Source organism: Nothobranchius furzeri, chromosome 7 (assembly GCF_043380555.1).
Source record: "Nothobranchius furzeri strain GRZ-AD chromosome 7, NfurGRZ-RIMD1, whole genome shotgun sequence".
In the NCBI taxonomy this organism is placed as follows: domain Eukaryota; kingdom Metazoa; phylum Chordata; class Actinopteri; order Cyprinodontiformes; family Nothobranchiidae; genus Nothobranchius; species Nothobranchius furzeri.
This window is the reverse complement of record NC_091747.1, coordinates 80253012-80277466: the sequence shown is the minus strand read 5'-3', so window position 1 is coordinate 80277466 and position 24455 is coordinate 80253012. Positions and strand designations below refer to the sequence as shown.

Here is a 24455-nt window from a genome sequence, read left to right as displayed (position 1 = left end):
CCTGCCCATCAGATTAAACTATGTGGAAGCTGTGCAGTGATTAGGATGTAAAACTAGCTGCAGAATAAACCAGTGGGAGTGAATCCCTTCAGTTAGTCCTTTTTTATTTACATAAAGGGTCTCATTCTTTCACACTGAACAGATAAAAACAAACTTCTGGCTTTTATCATTTCCAAAAGGCCCAACTGTGAACGCTGCTTTAGAAACTCACTGTTGATATCGGGTTGCACCGCTCTGCTCCAGAGCAGTGAAATAATTGAGGTTGGTGTCAGATTGTGGTCTGGGGGCTTTTTAAGCTTGGCAGATTGAAAGGTGAGTTAAAGAAGTGCTTGTGATATGAGACGCTCCACAGTAGCACGTGGTGCTGTAGCAGCTGCCGTCCAACAGGGGGCAGAGGCGGGCCTCTACAGAGAAAAGGTGTGTGTGTGTGTGTGTGTGTGTGTGTGTGTGTGGTGTTTTCTGAAATCCTCTGTCTATATCTCCATACTCTAGAATAGAGGACACAAAAAGAGAAACAACAGATTGAAGTCTTTCTTACAATATTAAAATGTTACAGATATTGTTTATATTCCAGTTTTTATTACTCCTTTAAAACAAATAAAGCAGAAATATCCTGCTGGACCGTTAATCACATGTACAAAAAAACCAGACGCACAACAAAACTCTTGTAAAGTTGTTCCATTTTGAAATTTTCGCTGAGAGAAAATCTAGTTCCTACTCTGAAAGACTGCACGTGCACTTTTCCCCTCTTCATAACGGCATACACGTGCAACACAACACACATACAAAGGAACCCTCCGTGCATGAAGTAGCCTGTGAATTGGAAGCTGCAGCAAGCGTTGGCCACCAAGATACATGCATCTGCTATAAAAAAGCTAAAGAAACTCAATTGCAATTTTATTGTCCCGTTTGATAGATTTGCTGCCACCTTTGTAGCACCGGAGCTGTTTGTCACTGTTGCTCTCTCCTCCCACCGCTGCAGGGAATGTGTGTGTGTGTGTGTGTGTGTGTGTGTGTGTGTGTGTGTGTGTGTATGTGTGTGTGTGTGTGTGTGTGTGTGTTTGCGCGTCCTGATAGTGCTTGTGTGTCTGGGTGATTGGGAGTCACAGCCACAATATCTTTTGCCCTCCTTCCTTATTGGGTTTCTAGAAAGCCCTTCTGTCTGAGAACACTGAATATTCATCGGTACCACGCAAGAACAATCGGACAAACAAGGCCGTTGGTACTGGTGAGTTCTGTTAGATCTGAGGTGCTAATATGCATCCATGCGCACATGAAACTCCAAAAACTAGAATATGGTGCAAAAGTTAATTTGTGGCAGTAATTCAGCTTAAAATACATGAAACAGACTTACATGCAAATCCAGATATTTGAGCCTTTATTTGTTATAACTGTGATGATTATGGCTTACAGCTGATGGAAACCCCACATTCAAAATCTCGGACAATTTAAATATTGGGAAAAGATCCAATAGTCTAGACTCAAAGTGACACACTCTAATCCGCTGATGAGTCGAAACACCTGCAAGGGTTTCCGATAGGGCTGCATGGTATTAGGAAAACCTGCGATATTCGATAACAATGATCAATATTGCGATGATGGTATTACTTGCGATAAATAAAAACTTAACTCAGGAACAAAAATAATCAAAAATCATAAAAATGAGAAAAGCAAAAGATGTGAGGAAAGGGGAAAAGAAAATGAACAAGAAAAGGCGATCAGGGGATCCCGGGAAAAGCGGAATCAGCAGAAAGAACAGAACAAAGCTAACTCGGGTGTTTGCTAACCATCAACATTAAGTGACGTCTGCCTCGGGGGCGGGCATCTAACCTATGAGAACCCACCCAATTGGTCAAATGGGTGAAGAGCTCCATTTGATTAGTTAATAAAACATAATCCTTCCTGTTTGACTGACAGAATGCATTATGCTGACCATTCATTGTGATATTAATCTGTTCTTTGCGATATACATATTGTGCATGCTGATATCGCGATAACGATATATTGTGCAGCCCTAGTTTCTGAGCTTTAGATGGTCTCTCAGTCTAAGTTGGATCACTGAGGTAAATGGACTTTTGCACCATATTTTAATTAACCAATTTCACCTGTAAACATTTGCTCACTTTGCACAAATTCAACAAGAGTTTTCTGTGAGTTAGTTGTGTCAAACTCATTCACTGCCAATGACGACTGAAGTCGTTATTTGCATGTTTTTACTGTGTGGGCATCGGAACGAGCCCCCGCACCGTGAGAACAAACATCTCAGCGCTTAAGCCGATCTTCATCCGCATGTGTCACACGTTATGTGATCAGGAAGCAAAAAATCCATGTGTTAGGAGATTGTTTTGGACCGCTGCTGTAAAAAAAGTGAGGCGCCAACCGGAAAAGCTTCTGCCGCTCACAATTCAACAACGGATTATGAGAGAACGGATAACGCTCGAAACACGCGGATTCTTCCTGATTTAAGAGGTGAGTCTCCGGTTTGTTTTGGTTGTTTTGGTTGTTTTGGCGTCTACATCATCCTAGCGCGCATTGTTGTGACTCTTAAAAAAACAGTAAAAACGGTGAGAGACGCTGGCAGCGAATGAGTTAAATGATAAAATAACCTCTAACGTAATGTGGCTCTACAAATCCTGTAATCATGTGGAGAGTCTAAGAACTGATGAGCCAGATTCAACACTTGAATATCACTATTTGCCTTTGTGATTTTTATATTTAAACAAAATTTTTTGGTTATTGTTTTAACATATTAGCATGTAGAACAATAACAAACTCCCATCCCCACCCAGCTACACCGGATCACCTAAAACAGGTCTCACTGTGACACTAACTCAAAATCACAGCACGAAATCTAATTCTGAAAACAAACAATAATATATATGTGTGTATATATATATATATATATATATATATATATATATATATATATATATATATATATATACATACATACATACATACCGTGGGGCAAAAAAGTATTTAGTCAGCCACCGATTGTGCAAGTTCTCCCACTTAAAATGTTGACAGAGGTCAGTAATTTACATCATAGGTACACTTCAACTGTGAGAGACAGAATGTGAAAAAAAATCCATGAATTCACATGGCAGTATTTTTAAAGAATTTATTTGTAAATCAGGGTGGAAAATAAGTATTTGGTCACTTCAAACAAGGAAAATCTCTGGCTCTCACAGACCTGTAACGTCTTCTTTAAGAAGCTTTTCTGTCCTCCACTCGTTACCTGTATTAATGGCACCTGTTTGAACTCATTATCTGTATAAAAGACACCTGTCCACAGCCTCAAACAGTCAGACTCCAAACTCCACTATGGCTAAGACCAAAGAGCTTTCGAAGGACACCAGGAAAAGAATTGTAGACCTGCACCAGACTGGGAAGAGTGAATCTACAATAGGCAAGCAGCTTGGTGTGAAAAAATCAACTGTGGGAGCAATTATCAGAAAATGGAAGACATACAAGACCACTGATAATCTCCCTCGATCTGGGGCTCCACGCAAGATCTCATCCCGTGGGGTCAAAATGATTATGAGAACGGTGAGCAAGAATCCCAGAACCACACGGGGGGGGGGGGGGGGGGGACCTGGTGAATGACCTGCAGAGAGCTGGGACCACAGTAACAAAGGTCACCATCAGTAACACACTACAACGGCAGGGAATCAAATCCTGCAGTGCCAGACGTGTTCCGCTGCTGAAGCCAGTGCATGTCCAGGCCCGTCTGAAGTTTGCCAGAGAGCACATGGATGATACAGCAGAGGATTGGGAGAATGTCATGTGGTCAGATGAAACCAAAGTAGAACTTTTTGGTATAAACTCAACTCGTCATGCTTGGAGGAAGAAGAATACTGAGTTGCATCCCAAGAACACCATACCTACTGTGAAGCACGGGGGTGGGAACATCATGCTTTGGGGCTGTTTTTCTGCTAAGGGGACAGGACGACTGATCCGTGTTGTGGACAGAATGAATGGGGCCATGTATCGTGAGATTCTGAGCCAAAACCTCCTTCCATCAGTGAGAGCTTTGAAGATGAAACGTGGCTGGGTCTTCCAACACGACAATGATCCCAAACACAGCGCCCGGGCAACAAAGGAGTGGCTCCATAAGAAGCATTTGAAAGTCCTGGAGTGGCCTAGCCAGTCTCCAGACCTCAACCCCATAGAAAATCTGTGGAGGGAGTTGAAAGTCCGTGTTGCTCGGTGACAGCCCCAAAACATCACTGCTCTCGAGAAGATCTGCATGGAGGAATGGGCCAAAATACCAGCTACTGTGTGTGCAAACCTGGTAAAGACCTATAGTAATTGTTTGACCTCTGTTATTGCCAACAAAAGTTATGTTACAAAGTATTGAGTTGAAATTTTGTTATTGACCAAATACTTATTTTCCACCCTGATTTACAAATAAATTCTTTTAAAATCCTACCATGTGAATTCATGGATTTTTTTTCACATTCTGTCTCTCACAGTTGAAGTGTACCTATGATGAAAATTACTGACCTCTGTCATCATTTTAAGTGGGAGAACTTGCACAATCGGTGGCTGACTAAATACTTTTTTGCCCCACTGTAAATAATCCACAGGAACACTATTTAAATAAGACATGGCTGATAATCAAACACTGAATCCCTTGACCGAGCCCTAACCCTGCCTGATCCTCTCCATATGAACATGAGACATAGACTCTGGGATCCGTGTGCTGGCGGTCCTTCCACCTGGACAATAGAAGCCCTTTAGCCAGCAAACGGCAGACTTAGCAGGCATGTGTCAGAGAGAACATCCACCACCACGCCGGGTGCAGAGTGGGCCCACAGAGGTCATCAAAATTAAACCCACAATATCCCTGAAGTTTCAGTCGGGTCCAGAACACGTGAAGAGGTGTGGCCAGACCTGGAGCCAACTTGTGACCATTTCAAACGGTCTTTGTGAGTTTTAATAGGAAGAAAAACACAATACCCTGCTCTCGTTTCACTAAATACTTTTGTGATGAGTTAAAAAATAAACAATCTAAATGAGAAGAGACCTTTTCCACATGTGCATTGTGTGTATTTGCGTGTGTGTCTTGTGAACAGACAGATGTTCCTGCAGCTGGACACACTGACATAACAGCCCTCCCACTCTCAGCAAACATCCCATCCAAGGTGCCCGTCGTCCATGTCTGCACACGAGTCAGTCTGAGAACGAGAGGCTCTCCCAAGGAAAAGAGCCCGAGGCGTGACGGTTCCCATGTCCTTCCCTCCCCCCTCCGTCAGCGAGCTTCGTCACTCGTGTCAGACACCACAGAGATGAACAGAATGAGCTCTTGCATCTTTTAACATGAACTGTTCCAAAACCTTCCCTTGGGATTTTGTTTTGTTAATTTTCTGGGAATAATAAAAAAGACCTGTTTGAGGTTAATGTGATACAAAGATTCCCCCAGAATGCAAACAAGTGATGTTTTGCTGCGAGATACTCCTAAAATAAGTGTTTAAAAATGATTTAGCAAGGTTTTATGCTAGAGTTTTGATAAAAAAGACAGTTTCCCCAACTTTAAAGCCACTGGGCGCTTCAGGATGACACGCTCCCCATGGGACACAACAGGAAACTCAAAAAGTGCTAAACAGACTCTTGAGTACTACAAAACTCTCAGGTGACCCCAACCACTGCAGACTAACCCACTCTGATGGGAAGTAAGTGCAATCCACACGAAGACCAACTCATAATCCACAGCTTTCTTCCTGATAATCTGTAGGCAGAAGCTTCAGCACACCCACTTGTGTTTCTAGTCCATGTCTTCTTACACCAGATTATTCCTTTGGTGGCATGAAGTAGTTGGTTGTAACAGTCCAAAAGATGAAGCTTTTAAGTGATGTTGACTTTGGAAGAGACATTTAATTAATCCAATCAGATTAAAGCTATAGTACCCTTGGATTATCTTTTTTTTTATTACGTAAATTCATTTTATGTCTGAACTGCTTCGTCCTCAGTGAGGTCACGGAGAGTTGGTGCCTGCTGTCATCAGGCAAGAGGCGGGGGACACCCTGGACATGCCTCCTGTAGGATCCCGAGTACTCCCACGCACGGAAAGAACATGCTAACCTTATGCAGAACGGTCACAGCTGGGATTCAAACCCGCAACCTTCCCTCCACGAGACATCATTGCTACCAGCTGTGCTACCATGCAAGCCCAACTTCTAACTGAGAAGCTTCATTCATGCAGTGTAAATGTTAGCAAAATATTTTAAATAAAGTTGTTGCAGTTAATTTTCATTCTTTATTTTTCACGTTGACACCCAGAGAAGTGTTTTAATGGACTGCTCTGGCTTTGTTGCCCCGCTTGTGATGGCGTGTCACACCAGAAAGCCCACCATGTTGGCCTACATCACCAGAACATTCTTCCACCAGCCTCCACAGCCAGCCGAGACACTGAGTGGACTGAAATTAGATTAGATCAGCGCTGATGTCTCAGCCACCCAAGGCAGCTCCTATATGTTGTAGCAAGCCTAAATGCTGTTTAAACCCCACAGAGAAGTGTTCTACCTCTAACGGTAACGGGATCTGCTACAGCGCCTCATTTAAGGCCAGCATACATCATCCTAATGTACAGACGGCATCCTTAATCTGCAGTGTTACGCACTTCACCACACTCCTGCATAATGTCCATGGCAGTCACTCTTAATGCAGCCTTTTAATTGCTAAAAATGATAAATGTCAGATTAAGCTCAGACTAATGGGTAGAAGGTCTGACTGTGTGATCACTGGGAAAGAAGAGAGGAAGAGAGAGACGGCTCGCTGGTGCATGTGCGCTCTGAAAGCAGCTATGGATTACCAGTCGCTGCTCCCCACTACAGAAGATTAATGAGCACCCATGTAGCAGGCTAATTTAGAACAATAACGCCTAATTAATTACAAATAATCAGCTTCTCTCTCCTTCTTTCCTTTCTTCCTCTCTCAATCACTCACCTTCTTTCTTCTCCTCTGCAATTTATTAGTTCTCCCCCTCCTTTTCATCTTTGGCTTTCTCGTTTTCTTTGTTTCGTTCTCACTCTTCCCCTCTTTACTTCCTCCTTCTGTCCAAATAGCCTCAGGTGAAAAATCAGCAGAGTGGGTCTAGTTTCTGCACCCCCCACCTTCTCCCATCTTTGACTCCGTCCTCCAAGGCCAGTGATTAATGCGGGGTCTTAAATTAGGCGTGGGAGGATTTGCCGATGCCAGACACGCACTCAGCACAGCTAAAAGACACAAACTAATAGTATCTGCTGCTAATCTATGACTGCTTACATGGACGGGCTCTTCCTCAAGTGCCACTGCAAACCATTGTCAGTATAGACTAGCAGTCTAGTCTACCCATATCAGATGGGATGAAGACTGATGGAGGTTAATAGACCTTGAGCAGCTGCATATAGGGAGGATAAGTTTTAAATATGGCCCAGTTATCCACAAATGGCCCCAGTGGATGGATGCTGCTGTAAGCCTGCAAATAAAAGAGCATTTCCTTTAGTTGTTAGATTTATTTTAAGAATGGCTATGGATGCACGATATACCTACATCATTATCGGTATCGGCCCATGTTGGTCTTTTTTTAACATTTCGGTATCGGTCCAATAAGTGAAACTGGGTCGATATTAACAAGCAATATCTTTTCCATCTTGTTTAGGCTTGTGTATCAGAGGGTGAGGGGGCGATGGTGTGTGATAGTTTAGTCATGTGACGATGATGGTAATCATCTCAGAAGTGTAAATGTGTTAGGTGTGTGTATAAAATAACATATATATATATATAGACACACACACACACACACACACACACACACACACACACAATCTAGTTTTCGCAAATTCAGCTTGCATAATTTTCAATTTATTCAAACTGCTGATTTCAGAAGCATAAATGTCAGCGTATATGTATATATATATATATATATATATATATATATATATATATATATATATACACACACACACATATATATACATACATATATATATGTGTGTGTGTGTGTAAATATATATATATATATATATATATATACACACACATATACATATATATATATATATATATATATATATATTAATGTCGGCATTGGCCCAGATTTTTATATCGGTGCATCACTAATAATGGCAGTAACGTTTTAGGCTTAGAAAATATTTATTTTAATCTAGACTGCCTAAATTAGAGGAAACAGTGTTTGGTCATTTTTTTAAATTTTAATCCCAAAGTTTGACTTTTGTAAATTCCAACAATGAATCAATTTAATCTAAGGCATTTCTGGTTTGGAAAGCACCAAACCACCTCGAACGAAGCAGATTTAGCCTGTTGGGATTATGCTGGATCCTGTAGGGTTGTGTGGTGAGGCCTTCGTGGATTAGGGGTTGGCTGGGTAAACCCCTCAGGTGTTTGATAAGATAAGGATCAGGAGAATTTAAAAGCCTGGTACTTTATCTGGACTTTCCTATTTCTGGGAAAGTTGATGTTTAAAGGGCTTCTGAGTGAAAATAATGTATTGCAGTTTTATCAGTTTTTTGTGTATTACTGATTGCTAATAATTTAAAGACATTGCAGTTATTTGTGTGTTTTCTAGGTGAGTTTTGAACAGCACAAGGAAAGTTTGTCCCGGATGTTCCGTCAGTACCAGCATCAAGAGTCTACGGGCTCTCAGGGTGCAATTCGAACCATCTCTGGTGTCAGCCAAAGCTCCGAGACCATAAAAAGCATTAATGGGCCACCCAGAGAGGAGATGCCGCCCTCCACTGTCATTGAGCTTACAGTGGACAAACTGTCCCAGAAATCCCTGGACTCAGCACCAAGTCCAACCAACACCTCCAGGCCAGAGGAGGTCGGGGAGGACAGGGGCCACACATCCATCACTGTGTCCAACATTCTGGCCGGGGCTGAAGATGAAGAGCAGAAGCTAATGGAGGAGTCATCTGGCGACCGCTCAAGTGTCAAACAAGAAACCGTATCGGCTGTGATGCAACAAACTAACGCTGGAGAACAGGGCAAAGAAATCGAGGAGGAAAAGGCGGCGACTGAGACGGGACCTGACGAAAGCAATAAGGATGTAGAAACCACCGATGGCGACAAATCTGTCATAACTGACACAAAAACTGAGGGAATGGAAGGAGATCCAGACCATTCTACAAGTCAAACGAGTAGTGAGGAATCCATTGAACACACCCAAAGTGAATCAACAGACGTTCCAGGAAAAGGAGACACATATCAGCAAATGTCCCCCGAGCCTGTGTCCTCTCTGGAGAACAGTGGAGCGTCTGTCTTCAACGAAGATTTGGTTGATGTTTCATCTGTTAGTGACCAGATCCACCGTAGTGATGCAGATGACAGCCAAGAAGAGTCCTCTTACACTTCTGCTGTCACTGGAGAGGATGGAGAGGTAGGTAAGGAGGACGGTAAACACGAAGATGGGAATGGCAAAGCAGACCATCGCAACGAGCAAGAGTCAAAAACGGAAAAGGAAGAAGACAAGATGCAGGAAGTCGACCTGAAAGAAGAAGATAGTAAATCTGTAGAAAAGCAGGTATCTTGTTCAGAGGGTCAGACACCTGAGACTGAAACATCAGAACAAACTGAGAATGTTGGCGATGATCCGTGTTCCTCAAGGTCTGAAAGTGCTCCTACACACCAGCAAAGCTCAGATGCTACAGGTGCAGACCCCAACTCCCCAAACCAGCCTCCAGAGACCGATGGGACCTCAGCCGAAGAAACCCCTGACAGTAGCACCAGCCTTGCCTCCAGCTCAGACACCCACCAGGGCACTGACTCTGCCAACAAGACCAAAGAGATCAAAATAGCCCGACTGGACGTGTCCAATGTGACCTTGGACACGGAGAGACTTGAGCTAAAGGAGACATCCTCAACAGTACGAGTCTAGTTTCTGTCTCTAAGCATGAACCCAGCCTCCTCCAGGGCTCCTCGTGTGTTCAAGTTTGTGTTTATCGATTCAAATCTGCAGGAGATACGCCAAGGCCAACCACCAGTGGTCACAGCATCAGACGGGGAAGCAGGAGGTTCCTTGGGACAGCCAGGAGAGAGCAGCTCACCGGGGCCTCGCTCTACTATGTTCCGTATCCCAGAATTCCGCTGGTCTCACATGCATCAGCGCCTCCTGACTGACTTGCTCTTCTCTGTGGAGACAGACGTCCAGGCGTGGAGGAGGTAGGGTAGAGAACCATGTGTCCTAACTAGTGTCTTTGGTAACAGATGACGCTGATCAGTTTGATCTACTTAAGCCTCTTAAGATGAAGAAAACGAAGTCAATAGAAAACAGTTAGTAAGGTTTATTTCTGGGTGTTTTACTGTAGAGTCATTCTCTGCAGCAGCCTGGGCGATGTTTACTTTAGGATAAACAAGGATCAGCTGCAGTGTTGCAAACATTTATCTCCATTGAAAAAAATGGAGCTGACAAATGTTGCGCTGCAGTCTGCTTCCAGCACGCTTGCTGCATGTTTTAGATCATGAACACAGGTGATTTGTTTAATTTAGTGATGACTCACTCCAGTAGACGATAAGGAAGGCTGGGAGATGTTCCAGCTGTTAGATTAAGGTGTTAAAACGACGAAAGCACAGCTAGGTTTTGCTTTCGGTTCTACAAACAGACACTAGGAGGTGGTAAAAGCAAACCAAAACTGCCTAGTTCCCCTTTAAGATCAGCTGGTGAATGATCCTCCAATAACCTCATCACTTTCAAGACATTAACCAAGATACCCAGTTGGACACATTATTGATACTGAAGATTTGGAAATAAAATGTAGCGTTCGTATCAATAATTATTGTAGTCAGAGTGTGAGTTTATACCGTAGTTTGGCTTTATATACACTTGAAATTAAGTATTAAGACAAAATGCTATTTGCACAATTGACCTCTGAGTGCTAGATTTAAAGCTGGAGTAATTTAATGGTTCAGTAATAATGTAATTTTACTGAGTTATGTTAAAGTTCTTCGAGAAACCATTTTTAAATGTAAGTTTTACTTCCAGGCTTAGTGCGAAAATAGTTTTCTACCCGCATCTCCTGCATGAGCTGCTGATAGAAAGTAGGCGGGGAAAACCACTCAGTCACATGTCACTCCGAAAAATTAGCATCCATGTACTCGCCCATCTTGACTCGTGACGGGGAAGGTTGTTGTTGGTTTAGTGTCCAGGAAAGAATAGAGAACGGTTAGCATTAGCTACTCCACCACGCAGCAGAACTCCTTCAGCCTTGTGTTATTTTGTGGAGATAAAACATCCACATTGCAAAGCAAACAGTCAGTGGTAGAGTCGCGTTGCTGTTAGCCAATCAGAGGTGAGATGTCTGAGTATCAGACTCCATAACCTGCCTTGTTCTGCTCACCTCTCCTCTGGCTAGCTTCTACTTCCTGAAACAGGAGCGCTAGAGCTTTCCCCCACAGAGATGGACTCTTTATATTAGAGACCGCTGCACCGTTGAACAAGCAAGTGAACTTGGTCTTTAAGAAAAACAACCTTTTTGTCCTTCACTTTTCAGCCACTCCACAAAGACCGTTCTGGACTTTGTGAACAGCAGTGAGAACATCGTGTTTGTGCACAACAGCATCCACCTCATCTCCCAGGTGGTGGACAATCTCATTATGGCTTGTGGAGGCATTTTGCCTCTGCTCTCCGCTGCTACGTCCTCCTCTGTGAGTCTGAGTTTTCCATCGGCGCTTTTGTCTACAGGGCTCATGGCCACGGGTCACAGGAAGTTATCAATCCACTTTGACCTTTTCCAATCACATTAGCCTACAGTAAGCTGCCTCCTAACAATGTTAGTTTGTTTGTGTCCTGGCTGACCTCAGACCGCTGCCATGCTTCTCCTCCGTCTGGGACCTGAGCAGCCAGGATGAGAAAGGGGCTCAAAGCTGATTTAATTTAGTTGCATTTTTTGTGACGCTAAACAAATTTCAGACTGAATGCAACAAGAAATTACACCATTTTTAATGCTGGACATGGTGCATCTCTTTAGAAATGTTAATGTTATGGAAAAAAATTCTCTTACACGAAAAAACAAAACAGACTTTAGAAGAAATATGTATTTTCCTCATGAAAAACATTTTTTTATTTATTACTAAGATGTTTTTTTTCCTCCCAGCATGAGCTTGAAAACATTGAGCAATCCCAGGGCTTGACCGTGGAGGCCTCAGTCACCTTCCTGCAGCGCCTCATTAACCTCGCCGATGTCCTCATCTTTGCCAGCTCCCTTAACTTCACCGAGATAGAAGCTGAGAAGAACATGTCGTCAGGAGGAATCCTGAGACAATGCCTTCGTCTTGGTAAGCACCTTCACCACTTTCTACTATCGGAGCATCAAGGTAGTTTTACATAAGCGTGTCCACTTTCTGGGCCGGCTACCTGAACTGGGGTATGTACTCTAAAAGGGCCCAGTAGCGTTGCTGGGTGGAACTTGTGGTTGATTCTTGCTGATTGGTTATGAGTCAATCGGAGATTAAATCAACAGATGTCGCCAAACAGCTGGCCTTTGTAACGTGAAGAGTAGCTAGTGAAGGTGAATGGAAGGGAAAGGAGATGAGCAGCGCTGACGATATCAGTCTTTGTTTTAGTTTGTTTTTTAAACCCGTTCATTTCTGCCTCTTTCCACCCAGGCTCTAGTTACTCTCACCTCGCTTACGCGCACCACCTCTCTCTCCTATCATAACCCTACTGCATGGCAACACTTTAAAATGGCTGCTAGCGTGATGTAGTGAGTTGTCCGTAATGGCCTTGGCTGTGCCGGCGTTGCTGCGTAGCCCGAAGTGTTGTTCTGCACGCTGTTCCAGGCTGTTAAAGTTTCCTCTGACAGCACCAAAAGCCCGAGCTCACAATCGCTGAATAAAAGATACTGAAGTTGTTGCATTATTCAGGTTCTGTGGACGAGCTTCTTAGCAAACACCATGAGGTTAGTAAACAGTCAGACAGAAGTGTGAAACTAACCCTTGTATTTAGGTAGCAGTTCAGACTCTGGTGCCTCATTTAGCTCCTCGTGTCACTGTGCACGTGGATTATTGGGACATGGCCGTGTTTCCTCAGGTCACATCGCCGCTGTGTGGGGTTTTTAGGAAGCAGCTGTATGAAATGAATATTTGATGAGGTATGCTCTCCCCATCGCTGGCAGCTAATCTGATTTTGGAAAACTGTAACAAGGTTTTGGCGTCTCTCCCTCCCCTCCCTCTTCCTTTTATAAATGGCTGTATGAAAGAGTGGTCCTAATGGGAAGAGCGAGCCCATTTCCAAACGGAATAATTCCTCCCTTCGTAATCTTAATGCTGCAGAGTTAACATTTGTCAGACACACAGCTATGGGGGGGGGGGGGGGGGGGGGGGAGTACATTAAATCACAAATGCTTCTGAACCCACCTAAAGTTGCCGGCTGAGAGGATATTTTTTCGGTTGCATCTTGCTGCCTACTCAGCAAGTGCTCCCTCTAGCAGCGTCGTTTGTTATGTGAGCTGCAAACAGCAGATATGATTCAGGAGAGCACACCTGCTCCGTGACCTTGGGAGGAGAGGTGGGGCAGTGAAGAGTGAGCGGTGCTGCCAGAGTTGGCCAGAGCACTGACCTTGTCATGGCCCCACTTTTTCCTCTTCTTTTTGTCTCTCTCATTCAGCTTCATCTCTTTTTGTCCTCAGCTCAAGTTCCTTAGCTCACATCTGAATAACAAGTGCATGTTTCTCTGAACCACGTGTTCCTTTCCCTCCCTCTGTTAGTGTGTGCTATAGCGGTGAGGAATTGTCTGGAGTGCCAGCATGCTCCGACTAAACAAGGTGCCGAAGGTTCAGCTCGAGCTTTCACGGGTACGCCCAGCAGTGTGCTCGGGACAGCCAAATCTGCAGCTGTTCAGGCAAGTAACACAACTATATCGATCAAGTGTCCACTTCCTGAATTTGTTAAAAAGTGTTGATTGTTTTATAATATAAAATGTCCAAAAAGTTGAGATGGACTCAAACTCCTCCGGCCACCGTGCTAGACCCGATCTGGTGCTGGAGCTGGTTCTTAACAATGGAGGACCAGATTAGGCTTCCACAGCCAGAGAGACTCGCATCATTATATCCTGTAAAATTCCTCTTGCAGTAAAAGTTTGATCCTCTGGTTGCATTCTGAGTTTCTGTAAAGGATCACAGAGCAGGGAGACCGTTTATTTGTGCAAATCACAGCAAAAGTTCCTGCAAACAAATGCGCTCAAAACATTTTATGCCTCAACGTTCTAACATATCTATAAAAATGTTGTGGAGATAAAAAATGTACACATTTAAAACGTTGTTCTCTCAGCTGTTGGGCCATTCAGTTGTCAGTCTCGCCAAACGGCTGCACTTCCCTGGGTCCTCCGCTCATTACGCACTTGCATATTTTGCAACAGAACACCTGGTGTGAGAGGTTCTCTGCTCAATAACACCAAAGAAGCAGAAACAGCCGGCTGCTTCCACTTCAGCTGTGGAACAAACTACCGGAGTCCCCAAAAGAAAAACGCCGTTTGAAGTTACGAACAAAAGATGTTTGGATGTAGAAAACGGTGACCGGTGTTCAGGGCCATCTCGTTTTCTCTGGCATTGCGGGTGTTCGTTTCTGGTAGAAGCATCTCAGGGAAGATACCCGAGGGGATGGGTGAGTGCTCCGAGACCGTGTTTGCATTGGAAACCTAGCTTGTTCTTTAGATTCGCTGTAGCAGCTTTAAAGGTGAAGTTCGCTGAGAAACGCACAAACGCTGTGCTTTTTGAAGTACAACTGGTCATTTTCAGTTGCATATGCATGAATAATGTGAAAGTAGTCTTCACCCCCGTTTCCTGCATTAGCAACCAAAAGAAAACGGGAGAAAACGATCAGGTCGAAGTCACACCGTTCTACGTGACACTTTACAACCAGCATTCATGGACTCGCTCTTCTTGGCGTAGATCGGAGAAGATTGTGGCTATTTTGTGGCGAGGAAAGAGCAGAGGACGCCTCGATTAGTAGAGGCTAACCATTAGCATTAGCAACTCCACAACATGGCAGAACTCCTTCAGGTTTGTGTTATTTGTGGAGAAAAAACAGTGACGTTGAATTTTTTTAACCAAGACGAGCAAAAGACAGCAGTGGAAGAGTCTCATTGCTGTTAGCCAATCAGAGGCGAGATGTTTGCATATCATGGAAACTAATGAATACTACATCCTGCTGGTTTCCGCCCCCACACCTGACAAACTTCTGCTCCCTGAAACAGGAGCGCCAGAGCTTTCTTCTACAGAAAACCATTCACCAGACATTCATAGGTGTTCGATACCACAGCAGACTTGCCGACAAAACGAGTGCAAGCCCACTTTAATATCACCGTTCTAGTTTATAAACAGTCAGTGTTCATTAAAGCTCTTGGTTGATCTCTAACTGGTGATTTTAGAAGAGCCGATGATGCTTTTGGTTTCAGTAGAAAACAGATTCAGGCAGCCCTCCGCACGGCTCTGATGCACTAACTCCCATAAAGAACGGCACCTGCAAGAAAATGAGACACTGTAATTCCTGTTAATCCCACTCATTTCACTCCTAATGCACTGTGAAGTCTTAAAAAAAGCAGGTGAGGCTGAGATTTTTTTTTTGATTCCCATTTAGCAGTTGCCCCCCCCACCCCCCCCCCCCCCCCCGGTTTGACTTTGCAGTCCTGTTCTTTGTTTCTGCTCCAGCAGCAGAAGTGTTATAACATCATTAGCATTATTAGCATAGCCTTATTGTGTTATTGCACACGTCTGCACTTGTTACAGAGACTCAGCCCTGGCTCCTGATCTGGGTGCTGAAGCTCATTTATGTTTGGCAGCTTTATAGAAAAGACATGAAGTTGAGGACATTTTCTCAGGAGGGATGTCTTCCCCCAGCTGTTAACCCTTACAACACAGAGTCGTGTTCCTGTAGACTTTCCAACTGGTGCAGACGTGTAAATGCTGGTTACTTCACGTGATGACGACCTGAATTTCATGCATTTGTTCAGAGTCCCATTGATGCAGTGACCGGTGGCGTGTCTTCAGTCAGAGACTTGGACCGACTCCTTCAGGACATGGACATTAACCGGCTCCGGGCCGTTGTTTTCAGAGATATTGTGAGTCTAGCGAAGACGTGCACCTAATGAACATGAAAAGGCTCGTGCCGCTGTAGATGCCGGTTCTTTAGTGGGGTGTGTTTGTTTCAGGAGGACAGTAAGCAGAGTCAGTTTCTGGCTCTGGCTGTGGTCTACTTCATCTCCGTCCTCATGGTGTCCAAGTATCGGGACATCCTGGGGCCTCACAGTGACAGAAAACCTCCTCATCGCTCTCAGTCTTCAAGGAGCACAGGTAAGCAACGGCTTCAAAGGAAACCAACTGAGCTGTACAGTATGATGTTAGTTCTGCCGTTGCCTCCAGGGGGTTTCAGGCTGCCTTTTACCCTGAACAAAACAACAACAAGTTACTTAAATGTTGTTCTACTGCTAGAACCTTTTATGACTAAAAAAAACACACCAAAGAGAAATTTGAGGGTATTCTAGGTTTTCTGCTGCTCTCCTCGGGTTGACTCGTCCCACGAGCCTCTGTGGGTCTCTGCTTTGACTTTATTACTCACATTTTTCATTATTACCTGTCTCTTCAGACAGCGGTGCCGTTTCAGGTGGAGCCGAGGTGGAGAACGGCTTCTCTTTGAGGCGCTATGACTCTGGCATTGGCGAGGACCACACATCCGCTGCAGCGAGCGAGGTGGATCTGTCCTCGTCTGGAGCGACTCACGGCCCAGACGCAGTCTCTGAAGCCCTGTCCGCGTTGTCCTCCGAGGTCAGACCCGCTGCGGCTGCTGACTCGAAGGGCAAAAATGTGAAAGACATTCTGCGTAGCCTTGTCAGCGCTCAGTCTGATGACATCACCGTGGACCCAAGTCTGCTCTCCCCAGCGTTCCTCGGGCCTGTGAGCGATGTCGTCAGAGACTCATCCCTTCAGTTTCGGTCTTTTGATAGGTGAGATCCGCGGCTCAAACACATCCAGTTCTTATTTTTTGCACTACACCTCGGTGGCTGTGGGGAAATCATTAAAACAATCTTTTTTATGGAGACCTGACGGTTTGTGAAAACCCATGTGGTTTAAAGTTGACAGTTTACGCCATTTATCCCAGCGTAGCTGCAGGGGACTTTTGAAAGTCAGACCTTGAAGGCGTCTCAGCTTCGTATCCTCAGAGGAGACCTTGGTGCATCTTGGAAAAACATTCTGTAAGTGAAACGCTTCTAAGCCAGGGAGTCTGAGTCTGACTCCTTTACTCTGAACTCCCATTGTTCTTCCTGCTGGCTGTCAGCGCAGCTCCTCATCCGCGGCAAAGTGCTTTACAAAGAACCGCCTTAAGAGAAACGGGAGTCTTATCTGTGATGAGAAGACGAAGATGTTTGCTTTCACACTACCACAGATCCCTACTGTAACAGCTCTGTTTCATCCTCCCACCTGTCTCACCTCGTCTGCCGTTTAAGAAACACATCGGCCCTGTTTTATGAAAATCCTGGGAAAAGAAGTGAAATTTGCATTAGCTGTGATGGTGCAGGGTGAACAGTCGGGAGCAAGGCTTCAAAGACCTCATCGCAGGCGAACCCAGGTGAGAGAGGATGGTTGTTGGTCTGGTTTGCATTGATTCACAGACAGTTGCACATGACAAGAGAGCAGATTCAAGGTGAAGAGGGGAGGAAAAAAGACGAGACGGGAGAGACGGGGTTTCAAGTCAGAGTTCTCATGTTGTGAAGAAAACATTTCTACATTTTTCTTTCTCTCCGCTCCCAAACACCGTCCGTCTGCTGGCCGCCGACTGTGGGAATTCCTCTGCATTTCTGTGATCGCGTGTCTTTATCTGAGGAATGCTTTGTCAGGTCTCAGGGTGCTCCTCATATCAGGGGGATTAGGCTGGCTCCTGTCCACTGAGCTCACTCGGTGGGAAGAGAGGACGGCGGGAGAGCTGGAGAACGTAGACTAACAGCTCGCCGCATGTCTGCGGGAGCCGCCTCATGCAGAGAGCAAGCATGTCCTCTGCTACGTTTTACAGGAGATGAAAGCTGCTTGCAGGGTGTCTGTCTCACCTGCAAATAATGATCACATCAGTTTCAAAGACGAGACGAGATGATGCGGATCCGCATGTTTTACGAAAGCATCAAAGGCAGGAGTTTAATAGGTGCACAACAAACCAAAGGCAGGGCCATGTAGGGACTTTTCTAAGAGAAATAGAAACAAAGCAATGCATCGTTCATGTTGCCTTTTTTCTTCCACAGCTGTAAGAAGTTTCGTGCAGCCGTTTCGCTTACGTGCTTCTCCTGTTGGGGGGGCTGTTAACTCTGGAGGAGCAATGGCTCTCCTATGTGCCCCTCCATGATATCAGGGCCCCTCGCCTCATAGCTGCCAATCAGGGCATAGGTGGGCGTGGCCAGCTCAGCTTGTTTTCTTTAAGTAGCAGAGCAGTTTGCTGCTCCTGTGCCCTACTGGTTGAAAGTGGAATTACAACTACCATTAACAACCCTGCAGCAGCCTGTTGTAGCTAACGCTACCAACGAGCTAACACTAACATGAGCTAAATTGTACTAAATAAGCCACAAATCAAAAAGACCCACACTACTGGACAAACATTAATACAAGTCCAGTAGCAACAAAGCCAGGTCACCATCAGTCCATGATTTCTTAGCCTTTTTCAGCTTCCTCAGACTAGTATAGGCCACACTGATTTACTCTGTCTTTATCTTTATGCTTCACCTCCAAAGACATTACTCTTACTTTTACTTCTGCCATGAGGGTTAGGGTACCATTGTACCCAACGGAAAAGCAAACTTCTTTTTCTGATTCTTGTGCTTTTTATTGACGATCAGCAAACTGATAAAACTGACCGCACAGAAAATAGCTAAGAGCCGTAATACAGGTATAAAAGCGCCCCCTAGAACACCTACCCACTTTACAAAACTGTTTAGTGCAGTGTCTGGCCAGCAGAGGGCTACAGAGTGGTGTCAGATAGGAAACTGGTCAAGTTTCTAACCCATCGATCACTGAGATCAACGTTAAAGCACTAGCTTAAAGTTTAAAAATTGTTAAGTGTTACTTTAAGGAGCCCTGAAACGGCTCATTCTGGAAGGTACTGAAACTGTCAGGAATTAAACTGCGGAATTGTTTTTGTGAGAGAGATTTAGTACAAAGAACATGTTTTGTGTTGACCATAGAACTTATAGAACCTTTAAAAATGTCCATTGTCTTCATTCATAGATTAAGGACTTACTGTAAGACGCTAACTCGGTAATACGAGCTGCTCTGATAGTAACGACAGTAAATGCATGACTGACTCTTAACAAAAGTAATAATTAAAACACTTTTCCAACATGGCTTCATGATGTCAGCATTTAAAAGTCAACAAACCTTTCTGTGAAACTCAAATGGGTTCAATAAAAAAACTATCTACAGCCTACGACTTTTTATTTTAAAAGAGGAATAATGAAGTATAGAACAGAGCAGACGTTTAGCCTTTATTCAGCCTTTTTGCTAAATATTAGTGATGAAATGAAGTTGTTAATTTCTTTTTATTCTCAGAGTTCCTCATTCTGTCCCATTCAGCGTGCATCATTCAGATCACCAGGCTGCCTCTCAGCACACACCTGATGACACGAGTAGATAATTCCATTAGTGTTTATTATGCAGATGTAATAACTATCACAGCTCAGCACTAAATACTGGGTCTCCCAGTGTCATCAGTCCAAGCCAAAGCTGACATTCTGCACCGACACCTCCTGTCAAAACATGGCAACTTTCAGCCTGTGCAGAGGGCTGGATTTACGAGAGCAGTGCCTGAAGAACGCAGGGATCTCCCAGATAAAAACTGGGGGGTGGGTCACAGGGTGAAGTATCCTAGCTGATTTATTTACTAGTGGAGACCTGCTGGACTTCTCCCATGCATTTCTCAGCTATGCCCCTGTTATGACAGCCAGTCTGCAAATATTTGCTGACACTAACCAGAGCTAAACAGTGTCATTGTGCGTGTCTGATTTAGACGGGGTGGTTCAGCAGAGCGTGTGCGTGTTGGACGCGGGGGATGTACGGGGTGCCGTTGTTAGCATTCCTGATAAGACTCTGCCTGCATGTGTGAGCCGCCGAGGACGATTTGTGTTGTTGGTGAAGTGCTGTTAACGTAACGCTGATGGGAAGCATGGCACACCAAGGGGAAGTTTCTTTATCTAAAGTTAATAATAGAACAGGTAGGCTAATAAATGCAAATATTAAACATGTAAAATAATGAACGGGATGGTTAAATTCAGATGCCAGCTTTGGTTTTACGTGTTCAGGATGTAAAGTGAATTTATGTTGGAGTCAGTTATTAACATCCAACAAAACTAAACAGCAGCCCATCTCAGACTGTTGGACCAGCTTACTCACAGCTATTAAATGATGTTTGTGTCAACGCTCAGAGCCAAAACATTCAAACAGATGTTTGGGTTTATTTTATTTTGTTTATTAAATTAAACATAATTATTTTTCTATAAAATGATATTCAAGCACAAAATTGTATTGAATACATTTGATTTATTTATTATTTACTAAATACAGAATGAATGAATTAGGATTTTCAAAGCGAGCCGACATGATGAGATGGAGATGTGCTGGTTCTGGTTTAGAGCCCACAGCGATTTCCAGTTCTTGCTGCTGACGCAGAGTTTGGATGATTTCAGCAGAAAATCCAAAAACAGCTATGTTAACCTATTTTAATCAGATGTTTACATTTTATGGGTGGTGTACATTTAGTGAGGGTGAGATGTTTTTGGTGAGGGGGTGCCTGACAATAATGCTTTCACAGGCTGATGTAAAAAATCATGTTTTTATTATATTGTTTTTGGGCTCTTTTATGAATTTTGAGCTGAATGATGTAATTGGTAAGCCATGTATAACCACATGAACACTGGTGCACACATGCAGACACGTTTTCTCACTCCTCCGTGCCGTTGTCCTGCCTGAAATAGCAGAGATTACTGGAATTGCTGCGTCGACTACGCTTACCCGTCGTGGGTTGAGGGCTTTAAATAATTCAGTCTCAGCTCGGCACACGCACTGGTAGCTGTGGGCTCCTGTTTTGTGGGCTGAGTGGGGCCGCTCTTGGCTGATTAATTGACTGGGGCGGCCCACTCATGATAAGTGTGGCTAATGACCTGCTGAATAATTCACGGGGCCTTTGCTGCGGAGCAGATGGAAGGCCAAACACACAAACTCGCTCAGGAGCGCACTCCCACACGCCCATGTGCATGTATTAAAGTATTTCTGTACACATTCTCACACACACACACGCACGCACGCACACACACACACACACACACACACACACACACACACATGCACGCACGCACACCTAGCCTCCAGCACCAGGGGTCTACTGTCTCTCCTTCCCTCTTTGCTGCTGTTGGCACCCAGGATGCTTCGCGTCTGCGCCGCCCCGTTCTCCCTGATATCCAGATATTTCATTATCTAAACAGAAAGCTACAAGATAATTATACCTCTGCTTTTGAGTCAACACCGATCTCATCCAGTTTTATTTTTACATCTAAATGTGATTTGTGGCTTCATGCATCAGAATGGAGCCTCTTCCTTATTTACCTCCACATTTTCAGCAGCGTGCGTGATTACTTTCAGAAGATGCCATAAGCTGTCTTAAATCGGCCGAGCACAACCTTTGCTGCAGCCAGATACATTGTTCTGCACCACTGGGAAACCCATTCACATACACTATAGCGTGTCAGTATGCACACATGCAACAACTCTGGAAACAGGAATTTTAGCTTCTCCTGTTCTCTTTTTTGTTGAAGAAAATAAGAATTTGTGCGTTTGATGTGTTTGTGCATATGTCGGCGAGCCTGTGCTGGTCTGTGTTTCTGAGAGGTAGCAGCAGTCGGTGATTGGACCCTGCTTTCCTTGTGTCAGCACTGATAAGCAGGACCAGGCTCCCTTTGATATGGCCACTGGTCTGTCAGAGCCCTGGTTTAAAGTGACGGCTTATCTGCATGCTGCTCTCCTCCCAGCTTCTGTTGGCCTCAGCTCCACTCGCTCACAGCACATCACTGCTGTTGACTCTACAGCAAAGGACTAAAGGCTGCCAAGATAAACTACCTGTACAGGTGTAATCAGGCTGATTGTGATGTGCATTTCCTCCTTCTGAAGGTAAATAGAAGTCCTGTATATCATTGGACTACGACCTGTTGGTGCTGGTGTGCTATACATCTGTCAGTATCGATCTGGTGATCTCTAGTAAAACTAATGTTTTTGCAGAAGTTTAAAAGTTTAGAGTTCGTAGTTTCTGCGAGTCAGTAATTGCAAGAATTGTCACAGTTTTGGAAAACTACGATGTTATTGATTTAATAACACACTAATTTACTTATAGATCATTTTACACAAGAGGATCAAATAAAAACAAGAACACAGTTTAAGAAATACATAATAAAACAACAAAATAAAACAAGATGTTGACAATAAAACCAAAGGCCAACACTGTAACCTAGAAAACGATATAAAACCCAGTAACAGACAAGTATCACAGATGGTTAGTCTCAAGATGGGTTTAAAAGATGTTGAGTGATGAGGACATGTCTTAAGGACTTAGGAGGAAGTGGTCAGCAGACCGGAGTTCACGGGTGGCCCAATGTGGGCAGATCAGCTCTGACACGTAGGAAGGGGCATGGCCATCTAAAGATTTAAAAACAAACAAAATGACCTTTAACCATGACTGACAACCAATGCAGAGAACTCCAAACAGACATGATGTGCTGTCACCTAATGGCACCAGTCAGAGGCTTTGTTGTTGCCAGTCAGACACGAATTAAAGTAGTCCAGTTGAGAGGTGATGGTAACTGGTCTGTATTTGATATATCTAGGTTTCTACCACCACCACACTATCAGCATTATCCCACTACCACTGTGTCGGGGGACAGTAAATGAATGATTTGTTTCATTTTCCTACAGAAGTGTTGTCGTTGCACCCAAGAAAGTTGGCAGTGTGCCCCCTCAAGGCCTGTCCACCTCTGTCCAGACGTCTGCTGCTGCCACAGTGTCTGCTGGGACAGCAGTGGACAGCGTTGCTGTGGTGTCCTCTGATGACTCCCCTCAGGCTGCATCTGTAGACTCTGAATCTGGTACACACACACACACACACACACGCACACACACACGCACACACACGTATGCACACAAACACACGCACACACACACACACACGCACGCACGGTTAATACAAAAATAGAACAATAGCAATAGAAGGGCTGTGTTTGAGTGAGGGCAGTGCCTAGATGAGTCTGCTTCTTCATGTTCGTGCTGGCATAATATTGTTTGAACTACGTCGTCCACTCACAACAAGGGAGCTTGGCCTGAAACGCCACAGTGACACCAATGAACTCATAACTGATGTGTTAGCTGAGAAAATCATCTAATTGGATCTGAATACATATCTGGATCAAAACTCGAGGCCTTTTCCTGAGCTGTATTTAAGTGAGAATCTACAGGCTTCACTGTGAAGATCGTACTGATGTAAACCGGTGGTACTCACTCCTGGTCCCGGAGAGCCGCTATCCAGCAGGTTTTCCTTGTTTCCTGACTCCCAACACACCTGATTCAGTGGTTGAACCACCAGGTCATGTTAATCTTCTGCTGATTGAAATCAGGTGTGAAGCAGGGTTAAAACCAAAACCTGCAGAATACCGGCCCTCCAGGAGCAGGAGCGAGCACCGCTGATGTGAACTCTGAAGAAAGAACTCGTAGTAAGTTTTACAATGAATGTGAAATATATGAGAAGTGTTGGAAATATAACAAATCAAGGCAAAGCAAAGATCTCAGCCGTTTTTGAGTTTCCAATCCAATCCAGTTTTATTTATAAAGCTCTTTAAAAGACCCAGCACAGGAACAAAGTGCTGTACAGAAAATACATTAAAACAATTGACTAAACAGAAAACAGCCAAGATAAATAAATAAATAAAACACATGATACATAAAATTAAAATAGCCCTATATTAAAAAATAAAAACTTGATAGAACTTGATAAAACTGCATTGAATCACCTAAAACAGCTAAAATAAAATAAAAAATAGAAACCAACATCTCACAAGGTATCAAAAGCCAGGGTAAAGAGGTGTGTTTTCAGGAGTGCCTTAAAAACAGGTAAGGAACTGGCCTGTCTTATCTCTAAAGGAAGCTCGTTCCACAGTTTAGGAGCTGCTACAGCAAAGGCGCGATCTCCTCTAAGTTTACGCCCAGTCCTGGGTACAATCAGGAGCAGCTGATCAGCAGACCTGAGAGAGCAGGAGGGTGTGTAAGGCTGTATCAGGTCAGAGAGATAAGAGGGGGCGAGGCCATGAAGACCTTTAAAAGCAAACAAAAGAATTTTAAAATGAATCCTAAAAGAAATGGGCAGCCAGTGAAGTGAAGCTAAAACAGGGGAAATGTGCTCAAACTTTCGAGTGCCAGTTAAAAGACGAGCTGCGGCATTTTGCACCCTTT

The 24455-nt window shown here is 44.1% G+C and overlaps 1 protein-coding gene across 7 annotated transcripts in view; it reads left to right on the top strand.

Annotated features, from left to right (window-relative positions):
* Window positions 1-24455, top strand: part of lrba (LPS-responsive vesicle trafficking, beach and anchor containing) — a 241352-nt gene that overhangs the window by 69915 nt on the left and 146982 nt on the right. For 6 of the 7 annotated variants that reach the window (XM_054751516.2, XM_054751519.2, XM_054751521.2 and 3 more), the window contains exons 22-30: window positions 8570-9865; window positions 9959-10161; window positions 11490-11643; window positions 12093-12273; window positions 13704-13837; window positions 15947-16054; window positions 16145-16286; window positions 16579-16936; window positions 22929-23098. In XM_054751516.2, the coding sequence (XP_054607491.2) occupies window positions 8570-9865; window positions 9959-10161; window positions 11490-11643; window positions 12093-12273; window positions 13704-13837; window positions 15947-16054; window positions 16145-16286; window positions 16579-16936; window positions 22929-23098 (2746 nt within the window). The remainder of the gene's footprint in view (window positions 1-8569; window positions 9866-9958; window positions 10162-11489; window positions 11644-12092; window positions 12274-13703; window positions 13838-15946; window positions 16055-16144; window positions 16287-16578; window positions 16937-22928; window positions 23099-24455) is intronic. The other variant, XM_054751518.2, reaches the window with a different exon arrangement.